The sequence below is a fragment of the Lagenorhynchus albirostris genome, chromosome 2, assembly GCF_949774975.1.
Source record: "Lagenorhynchus albirostris chromosome 2, mLagAlb1.1, whole genome shotgun sequence".
NCBI classification, from domain to species: Eukaryota; Metazoa; Chordata; class Mammalia; order Artiodactyla; family Delphinidae; genus Lagenorhynchus; species Lagenorhynchus albirostris.
In genome coordinates this window covers 171,731,589-171,743,994 of record NC_083096.1, presented here as the reverse complement: position 1 = coordinate 171,743,994, position 12,406 = coordinate 171,731,589, and the positions used below count along the sequence as shown (strand labels likewise).

Here is a 12,406-nt window from a genome sequence, read left to right as displayed (position 1 = left end):
TGGTCGTTTGGAAAATACTGGTTCACCAAGTTACGTCAATTCCTCTTTAAGCGATAAGCTCACTTTATTCACTTCATAAGAAAACGTCTACCAAACACCCAATTCTGAACAACCACAATTTGCCCATCAGCCCTCCTTTCAAGCACAAACAGCCCTCCTTTCAAGCTCTTTTCCATGAAAAGAGCAACTCGTTCAGCTTGCAGCGCAGTCACACAAGTGCTTTTCCCCAGGACAACCGCTGCGCTGCAGTGCGCCAGGGCACTGTCTCTGGGCCTCGCACATCGTCTTGCTGAATATTAAAAAGATTAGCTGGCCTTCCCTGGTGGTGCAGTGGTTAAGAATCCGCCTGACAACGCAGGGGACACGGGTTCGAGCCCTGGTCCGGGAAGATCCCACATGCCGCGGAGCAACGAAGCCCGGGCGCCACAACTACTGAGCCTGCACTCTAGAGCCCGCGAGCCACAACTACCGAAGCCCACGTGACTAGAGCCTGTGCTCCGCAACAAGAGAAGCTACCGCAACGAGAAGCCCGTGCACCGCAACGAAGAGTAGGCCCCGCTCGCCACAACTAGAGGAAGCCTGCACACAGCAACGAAGACCCAACACAGCCATAAATAAATAAATTAAATAAATTAAATTTTTTAAATCATTTAAAAAAAAAGATTAGCACTCAGGAGTCAAGATTTACTAAAATTAACCTGCGAGGCTTCATCAAGGACACTCTAGAGGGAAAGTGCACGGCAGGGAAGAGCACGGCTCTGAGTGGAGCTGGGCCCACAGCCTCTTCGTGCTAAGCCTCCAGTGGCCTCACCATCACTGACTTGGCACCATCAGCACGAATGCCACGAAACAGTGAAGAGGGCAAATCACGTCTTAGGGTAATTATGAAAGCAATGTTGACCTCACAGATTCCCTGGGAGTCTTGGGAACACCCAGGGATCTATGAGCCAAACTTTGAGAACTGCTGCTCTCTTTAGGCTAAAACTAAGCAAAATGTGAGGCTTCAGTGCTCAGAGAGTAAGAACCCTGTGGAAATCTTTTACCTCACACCGTGGGAAAAATGACAGTTACGTGGGGATGAGGTTCCTCTTTTCAATCAACAACCAATTTTTATTTGCTGAGACTTAGCTCTGAGGCGAAGTAAACCTTCATCAAAGGGAAGGAAGCGGGGTCTGAGGACTGTCCGGGCAGACCAGGGAAGGGAAACAGAGGAAACTGTTCATTGCCCAGCTTCCTCCCTACTGCTTACTACTCAGAATCCTACAATGAAGACTTCATTTCCCACCAAGGGATTCCATCAGGATGGAGCAGGAAGGAGAATGGCCCAAGGACTACAAAGATGGATAAGAGGCACTGATGGCCTCAGGCACGGCCAAGGGAAAGAATTACGGCCCGACTGGTGTAAGCAAGTTCATCTGTGGCTAGGCCATTTTAGGATTAAAAACTTGGCTTTATTCGTTCACTTAACAATGATTTGCTGAGTGGCTATTATAATGCTAGACACCACGCTATGCACTGGACATAAAAACATCTTAGTAAGACAATCCCTGGATTCGAGGAGCTCATAGCCAGCCTAGCAGAGAACTGGTTAATTGAAGGAGCAGCTGACAAAACGAAGGCGAGCATTCCAGGCAGAGGAGACACCATACAGCCACAAGTAACAGTTATTAAGGATTAACATGGGCCAGACACTGCTCTGAGCACTTGATCTGCATTAAGTCATTTGTTCTTCCCAACTCTTCAGGTGGAAGCTGTACCCCCATTTTATAGATGGGGTAACCAAGCAACCTAGGTTAAATAACATGCCCAAGCCACAGTGCTAGTGAATGGAAGAGCTGGGATATGAAATCAAGAGTCTGCCTCAGAGCCCAGGACTTCCACCACTGCGCAAAACTGCACGTACAAAGGCACAGGGGTAGGAAAGAACACTGTGTCCTCTGGGAGCTGCGAGTCATCTGACGGGACCGGAGAAAGAGGCAGTCCTCCACGGCTAACCACTTTGTTCTATGCGTTTGTATTTCTGTGTTTGTTTTTCTCTTGAGTTCCCTCTGAGAAACATTCCTTCTCAAAAACCCCAACCCATCTCTGCTGAACTGCCGCAAAGGAAGCATCGGTACCGCCCAGGGAGAGCGAGTTCAGGTGAGCAGAGGCCTTTAGAGGCAGGTCAGGTGCTGGCCAGGGCCTGCACCCCACCCTCCCTCTTGGCCCCGTACCTTGTTCTTCTTGCTGGTGGGAGCAGGTGGTTTAATCAGCTTCTGCAAGATCCGCAGGCACATGAGGGTAATGTTCTCAACAACCACGGGAGTCTTAATGTTCACGGCCATGAGGAAAAGGCTGAGTGCTGGGCAGAGGAAGGAAAGGCAGAGTCACACGTGATCATAGAACACATCACGCCTGCCGTGGCAAGGCTGCCCAAGCACAGCTTCCCCTGCCCTCTCCCGCCCTGCGCCTAGGACTGCGCCCTGAAGCCTCCTCTCCTTTCTCTGGCAAGCTGCTAACCAGACGTCCCCCCAAACTCACCACAGCGTAAGCGGAGCTCCCAGCAGCTGTCCTCCTTCGAGATAGAGTCTGTCAGCAACAGCATTTCATACTGAAGGCTACTTGCCTAGAAGGCCAACAGGAACAGACATGAGTAGAGGAGGGTCTGCAGGGTCAATCCCAGGACTAGGGCTCACGTCCATGCTCAGATCCAGGGACTCAGCATTAGAACGTCTGGTCACAGGTGGACCATCAGAGAGACAGTGGAGAGATGGAGACCCTCCACAGGGCCAACCACTCATTTCTCTTCTCTCTGAGGTTGACTCTGACCTGGGAAAATCTTTGTGGGACATGAGCTCTGCAAATGTGCCGCTCCCTCCCTCCCTCTCGTCTCTGCAAACGAGACCGGCGGGGAGGAAGCCGAGGGAATGAAGGCAGAGAGTGAGGAGACGGCCAGCCTGCTCACCAGATCAGGATTGGCCCAGTGGCCCTTCAGGGCTGTGGAGACTTTGCCAATAATCAGGTCGTTCATTTGCTGGGTGGCCTCTGGATTGTCCCTAGGGAAGCAGAGAAAGGAGTCCTGTTATTCACCATTGGCTGTGTCCCTCCTTTGCACTTGAAGGAGCCCAGAGAAAAGGAAATCAATGTCTAGGGCTACCCAGCCTTCCCAGGGGCAAGAAGACACACTAGCCCCACAAAACCCTGCTGTGTAAAAAAAAGGGCACGCCCCAGCCGCCTTTCCTGGGAGGAGACGCCGACTGAGAACAGAGCAGCACTGACACACGGGGGATTTTCTCCCCAGCCCACATCCCAGGCTGCACAGCCCCCAGACACTGCCTGGTGTGTCAGTCTCCAGAATCTAGGTGTCCACCCTCAGCCTTGGCCACAACTCTTTCCTCATCTTCGCCAACTGCCCTCACTTCATTTCCCACAAGGCATCCACATTTCCCATCTGTGTCCCTTCGTAATAATGTATATTTTAATAATAAAAAAACCCCACGAATTGTGTCACATCCCTTTCTTGCTTCCCAACGTGTCTTGAATAAAATCCAAGTCCTTATAATGGCCTACGAGACCCTGCAGGATCAGGGCCCTGGCGATCTCTCACTAAATCCCCTCCCCTTTGTTCCCCAACTGGTATCCTTCACTCCATGCACAAGGGCTCCCCCGCCCCTCACACCCCGGGCACACCCCTGCCTCTCCTCCTGACACTTGCTATTTCCTCTGTGTGCTGCCCGCGCCTTCAGTATCTGCATGACTTGCCCCCTCACCTCACGCAGGGCTCTGCTCAAGTATCACCCCTCAGAGGTCGTCCTTGACCACTTTATCCTCCGCAGCAACCCCACCCACAATCAGAGTTGCCATCCCAGCTGTACCGCTCTTCACATCTAATCTCCTGACACTGTACCGTGTAATTACCTGTTTACTGCCCTTCTCCCCTCTAGAACGTAAGCTACATGAGTGCGGGGACTTTGTTTCATCTACCACTGTATCCTCAGAGTTTAGAACGGTGCCTAGCATTCAGCAGATGCTCAATAAATATTGGTTAGATGAGTGAATAAGTAATACAGCAAGTAATACTTACCAACCAGCTAACATGTTCCAGAACTTATGCAACATACTCAGTAAATAATCCAAATCCAGCTGTGGGTACTGTATGGGCACAGACTAAGTACTCCACAAATATGAGTTATTACTTGCATGAATTATGTTAGTCTATCCTCACCACAAGCCTTTAAGATATTTGCCATTGTCAGTATTTCTCAGATAAGGAAACCTTAGGCTCAGAGAAGTTAAGAAATGTGTCTAAGGCACATAGTCCAAAATATCCGATACTGGGTCTTTCTGATCCAGATCCAAGCTCTTAATCCCTAGGCTCCACTGCTCCAACTGCCTTCCTCTGTGTGAGTCTTGAGTCCAAGTGCCCCGCTGCACCCTTCTCCTCCCTCACCAAAACTCAGAACCTGCTTCCTCAGGAAACCCCACTGGTACCAACCAAGTACAAGCCAAACATACTACCTACACGGAAACCCGGGCTTCAAATGCTCCCCAAGTTTGTTCAGCTATACCCAGGACCTCTTCCCATTTTTTTTCTCTATTATAAGCTAGCGAAGCTGTTTGGCAGGGAGAAGCACGGTTCCGTGCACCCTCTGGTGCTCCCAGCACCGCTGCAGCCCCCACCAAAGCACGAGCAGGCATGACCGGCCCCCGTCACCACGGCGCAAGCTCTGACCGGGTCAGGAGGCACATGAGCTGGCGGACCTCCTCCCGCATGGCCGCAGAGCCTCTGCGAAGATTATAATCAAAGAGCTCCCTGATGAGGCCCTGGGAGACGAGGATGTGCCTCAGGGCGGGGTTGGTGGCCAGGGCCCGGAGCAGGGTGATACAGTGCTCTGTGACGGCCGAGGCGCAGCCGTAGCACTTGGTGGAGGATGTGTGGCCACAGCCCAGGACGGACAAGGCGCGGTACTGGCTGGCAGTGAAGGTGGGCTGCACGGAGGTCCGAGATGATTTGGTGGCTGCTTCCCTCTGCTGAAGGTCGTATTCCAGCAACTCTTTGCGTGAAGCAAAAACTTTCTAAGGAAAAAAAAAAGACAAAGGAGAAAGAAATCAGCAATTAAAATAAAGAAAAAGAGGAAGTTAACTAGAAATCAGCTTTGGTTTGAAAAAACACTTTACATGCATTATCTAATTTAGCCCTCTTGATAACCTTACCAGTTAGATACTTTATCCCCATTTTATAGAGGAGGAAACAAGCTTAGAGGGGTTGGCTTGACCAAAGTAAGTGGCAGAGTTAGAACTCAGCCTCTGATCACAGGCCCACGCCCTTAACTCCCACATAACACTGTCTCATAAAGAACAAAGTCAGGGGCTTCCCTGGTGGCGCAGTGGTGGAGAGTCTGCCTGCCGATGCAGGGGACACGGGTTCGTGCCCCGGTCCGGGAAGATCCCACATGCCGCAGAGCGGCTGGGCCCATGAGCCAGGGCCGCTGAGCCTATGCGTCCGGAGCCTGTGCTCCGCAACGGGAGGGGCCACAACAGTGAGAGGCCCGCGTACCGCAAAAAAAAAAAAAAAAAAAAAAAAAAGAACAAAGTCAGGAACGTAGGCACGTGTAGCAAAGATGGCACACCAGCAACTTAAGGGACAAGGACCCTGGCTCCTCTTGTCTGCGGCTAGCCTTCCCTCCCATGGGGGTGGGGTGTGTAACATGCCATCCACCGTATGGCCCACCCTGGTTGACTGGAGTTGGTGTGCCCTACCCTTCAAGCCTGCAAACACGTCTATCAGAAAAAACAGGAACAAAACCTTGGCACCTTATTTTTTTAAAACCAGTTAACCCCTCTACTAAAAGATGGGCTGTGAATGGTCAAGAAAAACACATCTATAATAATCTCCGTTATTCCGTTTTCCGGAATGAACTCAGCTCTCCACCGAGCACCCAAAACCGCTGTGGGAGAGAAGCTATGCGGCTGGGCAAGGGCACCCCCGGAGCTGAGCTGCTGGGGGAGAGCAAAGAACTGCTTTGGAAACGACATCGATAACACACGACAAAGCACACTGTCCAGCTGCTCCCGTTTCTCTACCTGGATGATTTTGGAGAGTTCATCGAAAGAGTTCTTGCAGTCTCCACAGTACTCCTGTGCCAACTGCAGGATGTACCGGTTCACACTGGCTGAGGTGGAACTGATGCCCCCAGCCGTCCCCGAGTCATCCTGCAACCAAGAGGGAAGCTGTCAGCCTTCCACCATGAGATGGTCTCACCCAGGGGCTCGTCTTCTGCTTCTGACCCAGAACCCTCTCCAAATGTCCCTCCAGCTTTGGACTACCTGCGGCTTTTCAGGAGCTGCCTCGTTCACTTTGCAGAGCAGGTTCTCCAGCTGTGGCCGATGTCCCATCAGCTGGTGATACACTCGATCTGCTTTGTCCAGAAGTGTGTTGATGTTGGAAACAGCCTAGACAGGAAAAGACAGGGGCGTGCGTGAAGGCTCGTCAGCATGAAGGTTTTCCCTGAGTGATCGGTCAGGGACCTCTAGGTCAGGTACTGTGTTTCATACGTTATTTCTATTCTTCACAATAATCCTGTGGGGAGGGTATGTTATTTTTAATAATACACAACGTATACGATATACGTATAAATAAACAATGCTGAGAGCAGTGACTTATGCCAGGTCACACAGTACTAAAAAGCACAGGTGGAACTGGAACTTTCAACCTTCTGACTCCACAGCCAGGTGTTCTTTTGCTTTGCCAGGCTGCTGCTGCTAGTGACTATCCTGACAGTTCCCCCCTCTTCCCTGTCCTCCCATATCCAGTCCCACCACATCAGGCTGGCAGAGAACTAGCCCCTGGACAAGCCAACAATGAGGGAAGGCCAGCAGCTGCAATTTGAAGCAGCCTGTGGAACAAATGCAGGGCAAGTCACCCAACTTCTATCTGCCTTTCCAAATCTTGTCATTTGTCACTTGAGATATTCTAGTTTCATTAACATGTCTCCAAAATCCTACACAAACCATGTGTTCCAATATATCTGTCTTATTTGTTGCCACTCAAAAGCTGAGCCCTGAAAACAGTGCTGAGTTGAGAAAACTTCAGCTAGAAGAAAAAGCACACTCCCCACATCAGCTCAGTCCACAGCTCAGATCAAAGCCCTGCCTGAGTCTCGGACGGAGGCGGCCTTACCTTCTTCCGGTCTTCTTCATTCTCAATGGGATCCACTGCACAGCAAGGCTTGGCATAGAGCATGAAGTCAAAGCGAGCGTATTTACAGAAGCCACAGGCATTGCACAGGAAGGGGTCCTTTTCATCATAGTTGATGGATCTGAAAAACCATAGTGATTGGGTCAGGGGGCAGCAGAGGATTTGTAGGGAGAGGAGATGGACCGTGCCACGTCTATACACTGCAAACTATTGCAGGGACTCTCGGAGGGGCAGCAGCAAATAGGCGAGGATGACTTAAGCAACCAGGTAACAAGAAAGGGAGACCCAGAACCAAACCTAGGGACCCCAGCACCACCCACCACTGGATGGTCTCGTGAATTCACATGCATGCGCACGCCCACACACACCCCACTCTTCCCCTTCCCTCCCGTTTTCCACCCTTGAACTCTGCACTCTACATACCCATAATCCTGTAGTTATTATGAGGGCACCACACAATGAAATTGAGCACAAGGAGACTCTTACAGAAAAATACAAGGAATGTGCCTGGCCTGGGTGACAACCACTCACTTACCTGCATTTGTGACACTGGTAGACATTCTCTCCACAGTTGCCGCAGACCCCTGGGTTGGCAGGAACTGAGGCACTACAGCGTGGGCACTGCAGGGTCTCCGTGGAGGCCTGATAGTTTTCATAGAAGTCTGCAAACTCAATCATCAGGTTGGAAGCCACTATTGGCAAAGGCAGATCGATCTTCACCTCTGTCTGCCCGGGGGTCAGCTGAACCTTCTTGGCTTTGTGCCAGCGAGCCGGCCTAGGAGAGACAGTGTCAGACAGAGGGGCAGATGGCCTAAGAGCCTCTCACAAGACCCTCAGCAGTGACAGTCCGATGAGACGAAGAGAAGACTGTCCCTACCTATTCTTCTAAGGCAATTAAGTCTAAGGAAAGGAAATCTGGCAAATAAAAGCAACTTAATTTAAAAAATGTTTCCTCTATTCTTTCTCTCTTAAAAAAAAAAGGGGGGGGAGAACATACAGGTGCTTTAAGACATTATATATGATAATTTTTGATACTCCAGAAAAACAAGGGAATGCACATCAAGGGAAGATATTACTCCAAGAGCATGCCACGCTGAAGCCTGGAATCCCAAGAGGTACCGTGATGACAACTGCCATGAGTTCCTATCAAGACAACTACCTTGGAAGGATAACACTCAGGTTGCTTTAGAGAGGCAGAGGGACATACCAGGATCCGGACTAACTGCCAAGTAGAGTCAGAAAGAGTAAAGGCATGGGATAATTTAGAGGTAATTATATGAATACGATTAGAGCTAATATTTACTGAGCACTTACTATGCGTCAGGCTCTGTTCTCAGCACTTCACATATACTAACACATTTAATCCTTAAAATAACACCTTGAAAGTGTGTAATTTTTACAGTTAAGGAAACTTTTATACATTTTACAGTTAAGGAAACTGAGGCTACGTAAATTCTACAAGGGATGTGAACCCACAGTCTCATTCCAGAGTCTGAGGTCTTTACCAGCAGCTACGCTGACTCTACACAACAGAGAATCAAATCCACCTTCTCCAGAGGGAACTGGGTCATCCCAATGAGCAGCTTCTACTTGCAGATCATCAACGTTAACTATGCTTTTCAAACGACAAAGAGAAAACTTCCTTTAAGCAGAGCTCCTGTGGCCATTTGTTCATGTGGTACACGCTAGCTTTATGCTACTTTTAGAGTAATACCAACACTTCCATTCTATGCACAGAGCAGCACTCCCTGTAGGTCTAAACATTCAAATAGCAACTACTTATATTCTCTGCCCAACATAAATGCCTGAGTCTTCAACAACAAGTGGTCTGCCTCTGTAAAAGCTGACACTATATAACCCATGCTAGTGTCTTCTTTGGCCCATATACAACATGCCTTGAGATTCAGATGTTGGGACAGATAAGCTAGAAAGATCCAACATCAGTATACGTAGAGGGAATGCACCATGCAGAAATGGAAGGACTTCAAACTACAGAACCTCCTTGAGAAATACTGCCTGCTCTGTGAACAAGAGAACAGTGTCTTAATCCAAGAAACAACTACTTCCCCTATAGAATCGTCTATCTAAAAATAGAACCGCTCTAGTTAACATGGGTATGAGAAGCCTAGAGTCCCCCTCACTCAGCTTCCCTTCAGGCTGTTGAAGATCTTAGACCCTGAGGGCTCCATGGGACATAATTTCAAAATAGTTTTCGTCAGCATCCTTAAGAACTGGTGTTTCACCTGTGTCCTTCAGCCATGACCTAAGGAGGCAAGAGGACATACTAGGCCTCCAGGAATGTGCTGCTTTACCTGATTCCAGCAATCAAAGGCAACAACTGGTATTGAGCCTCATAAACCTGCTGCCCCTCCCCAAGTCTGAAAAGCCCGTACTTGTTTTTCAGCTCCACGATGGCCTGCACAGTTCGGTTGTTGTAATAGAGGTTGATAGTCCGCACCATCTTGGTCCGTTTCAGGTCCCCAATTTTCACCGTCACTTTGCTGATGGTGTGGCTGCCAATGAGCTTCACAACCTGCTGGGTGGTGGTGTACCTTGTGTCCACTTTAATGGAAGACAGCTTGATATACTAAATGCAAAAGTAAACACAAAACAGTGTGTTAGTTCAAGGCTAACGGCTCATCCTGTCCTCTTCAAAACTCATCAGTGTAACCCACTCTTCATCCATGGATGAAGTTTCTATTTAAGGTAGCAGGGCAGGTAAGGATTAATACAACTGCAACCAACCACTGGGAGAGGGATGCCTATGCAGTAATAATCAACCTCTAAAAACAAGAAACCCACTGGCCCTGTAAGCCTCGGGACTGTCCATGTTAAAGATGTCACTTACACAAAACGGCACTTCTGGATTATTACACACCAGGCAGGGATCACTCTCCAGGTAATAGCCATCAAACTCCACTAGGCCAGACAAGGTGCTAAGGAAGAAAGCAGTCTTAGCATAAGGAGATTTTCATTTTAGGAAGCATGGAGCTTCACAAAGAAGCCATGAGAAAACCATGGCTCCATATTCCCCAAGGCAAGCTCCACTCTAGTGAGAACACAAGGAAATGTGAGACATCCCAACAGAGTTAAGTCACAGGAAGGGAATTTCAACGGAGTGACCTTAGACGTTCCCTATTTCTGAGCTGTTCTGAGGTCACAGGAATCCTAAATGTTACATTAAAATCTGACTCAAAGAAGAGTCACAATTAAATTTACTAAAAATCACTGAATTGTACACTTGTAATGTGTAAATTCTGTTGTATGTAAATTATACCCCAATAAAGTTTGGAGAAAAAAAAGAACAGTCACTAATAAACCAGGGAAATAATAAACTGACCATTTAGCCAACAGTGTCTTCCAAAGTTTTGTTTTTTTTTTTTTAATGCAGCCATTTCTGTAAACTTGCCTTATGTGATTTACACTTAGACCCTTGAAAACTAGAGACCTTCTTAAATCATTGCTTACCAAACCCTAATTCAGCAGTTCCATTTTGAGCACCTTCTATGCACAAGGCCCCAACTACAAGGGAGGGATTCAAAGACCAACTAGACAGGAGCGTATTGATTCATAAATAAGAGCCAATCAATGTGGAAATAGCAACTGGACTGTTGACCGAGCTTCAAATAGGAAGAAAGCAGAACAAAACTCACTTGTAAATGTTGGAGTTGGGATGGTTGGTAAGAATGTGGTTCTGAGTACGAAGAATCTCCACAGCCTTCTGTGAATATTCTTTCAACTGAAAACAGAAGTCAATATAGGACCAGAATCAAAGCCCAAGGGAAAGTCTTACTGGCAAAGACTTTTCCTCTGCTTTCTAGCTGATACCGCCCTAGAAGTAGCAGCCCTCATTCAGAATCAAACAAAGCTGAGCCTAACTCCTAGTCATTTAAAGGATTCTATCTTCTTTAGTAGTTTCCATGATCTTAGTGACAGCCCCTCTTTCTATACCTTGTGGAGGGAGAGAAATTTTATTATTATGGAGAAGCCATGAAATGGTTATCTAATTGCAAAAACACGTTGGATATGTGATCAGGACTGCCAGGAAACCCAGAGGAGCACTTTCTTTCCCAAGCAACTTTAATGAGTTGCATTTTCTTCCCCACTTTATCTACTTCTATTGGCTAAGCCAAATTCAGACTATACTTATTTGCTAGTGTATATTATCTAGGTGGCATACATACTGGGAGTGCTTAATATATATTTAAAAGAAATTTCATATATGTACTCCCATGTGGGTTGATCATAACGTTCTTAACTCAAGATAAAAAAGGTTAAAATGTGGCCAAGTTAGCCTCTCCAACCGTCAATCATCTGTTACCTTCTTCTCTGTTTGTGGGGTTTTCAAGGAGAAATATCCTAGTAGGTCCACAAATTGGGCAGCCTTACGACCGTAGGCTGGGAGTTCTGGCCATATAGACCACATCAGATCTAGCAGGAGCTCCTGTTGAGATTTGCTAGAGTTTCTGTAGATAAATGACAGCTCATATTATAAGCAGCAGAAAACCCTGAGGTTCCTTTATTTATCAACAAGGCCCAGGTACCGTTTTGGAGATGTATCTATTTCCCCACAACTATGGGTTAAGTTTGAATGGCTCTACTGTTCTTTTGACAATCAACCTTAACAGATGTAGCATGATCCTTTCCTGTCTTCAGGAGGTGATTTATTCCCACCATCTGACATCTCTCAATGGCAGAAACTGAGCTTTGTTACCCTAAAGAGTCAAGCCTGGTCATTTTACAAACTTGTAAACATAGCCTTCTTAGTGGAAAACAGATCATCTCTTGCTTCTGACATCAGTTTAATAGCCAAAAAGCAGATAACTCAATGAAGAAATCTGTAATAGTCAAGAGGATTCAGATTGGTGTAAATACTAATAGTACGGACGACCTTGAGTATGGAACATAGAGCCAAGACAGAACTGCTGATACATCACCCACTCTGGTCCCAGACCCACACAGTCTGCTAAAACTAAGCCCCGGACCCTACCTGTAGATATGCAGCGTCAGGCAGTGGGCCTGCCAGCGCACCGAGGAAGAATTGGACTCTAAGAGGAAGCAACGCAGAAACTGGACCAAGGTCTCCTTATCTGCAAATTTGTTCAGCTGGTTCACCAGAGCTGTGCACAGCTGATCCTCCTGGCTTCCTGAGCTCTCACCTGCAAGATCAAAGCAGGACTGAAGGGCTGAAAAGTAGGAATAAGTGGTCTAGGGTCCTACAGCCAGTGC

At 47.8% G+C, this 12,406-nt stretch overlaps 1 protein-coding gene across 2 annotated transcripts in view; it reads right to left on the bottom strand.

Moving 5' to 3' along the window:
- The window catches only part of UBR4 (ubiquitin protein ligase E3 component n-recognin 4), a 126,912-nt gene that overhangs the window by 32,837 nt on the left and 81,669 nt on the right, over positions 1–12,406 (bottom strand). For both annotated transcript variants that reach the window (XM_060141264.1, XM_060141265.1), the window contains 13 exons: positions 12,168–12,336; positions 11,499–11,643; positions 10,831–10,916; positions 10,026–10,113; positions 9,571–9,764; positions 7,713–7,952; positions 7,160–7,298; positions 6,307–6,432; positions 6,064–6,192; positions 4,712–5,055; positions 2,945–3,035; positions 2,521–2,605; positions 2,214–2,341 (listed from right to left, as the gene is read on the bottom strand). In XM_060141264.1, coding sequence (XP_059997247.1) covers positions 2,214–2,341; positions 2,521–2,605; positions 2,945–3,035; positions 4,712–5,055; positions 6,064–6,192; positions 6,307–6,432; positions 7,160–7,298; positions 7,713–7,952; positions 9,571–9,764; positions 10,026–10,113; positions 10,831–10,916; positions 11,499–11,643; positions 12,168–12,336 — 1,964 coding nt within the window. The remainder of the gene's footprint in view (positions 1–2,213; positions 2,342–2,520; positions 2,606–2,944; positions 3,036–4,711; positions 5,056–6,063; positions 6,193–6,306; positions 6,433–7,159; positions 7,299–7,712; positions 7,953–9,570; positions 9,765–10,025; positions 10,114–10,830; positions 10,917–11,498; positions 11,644–12,167; positions 12,337–12,406) is intronic.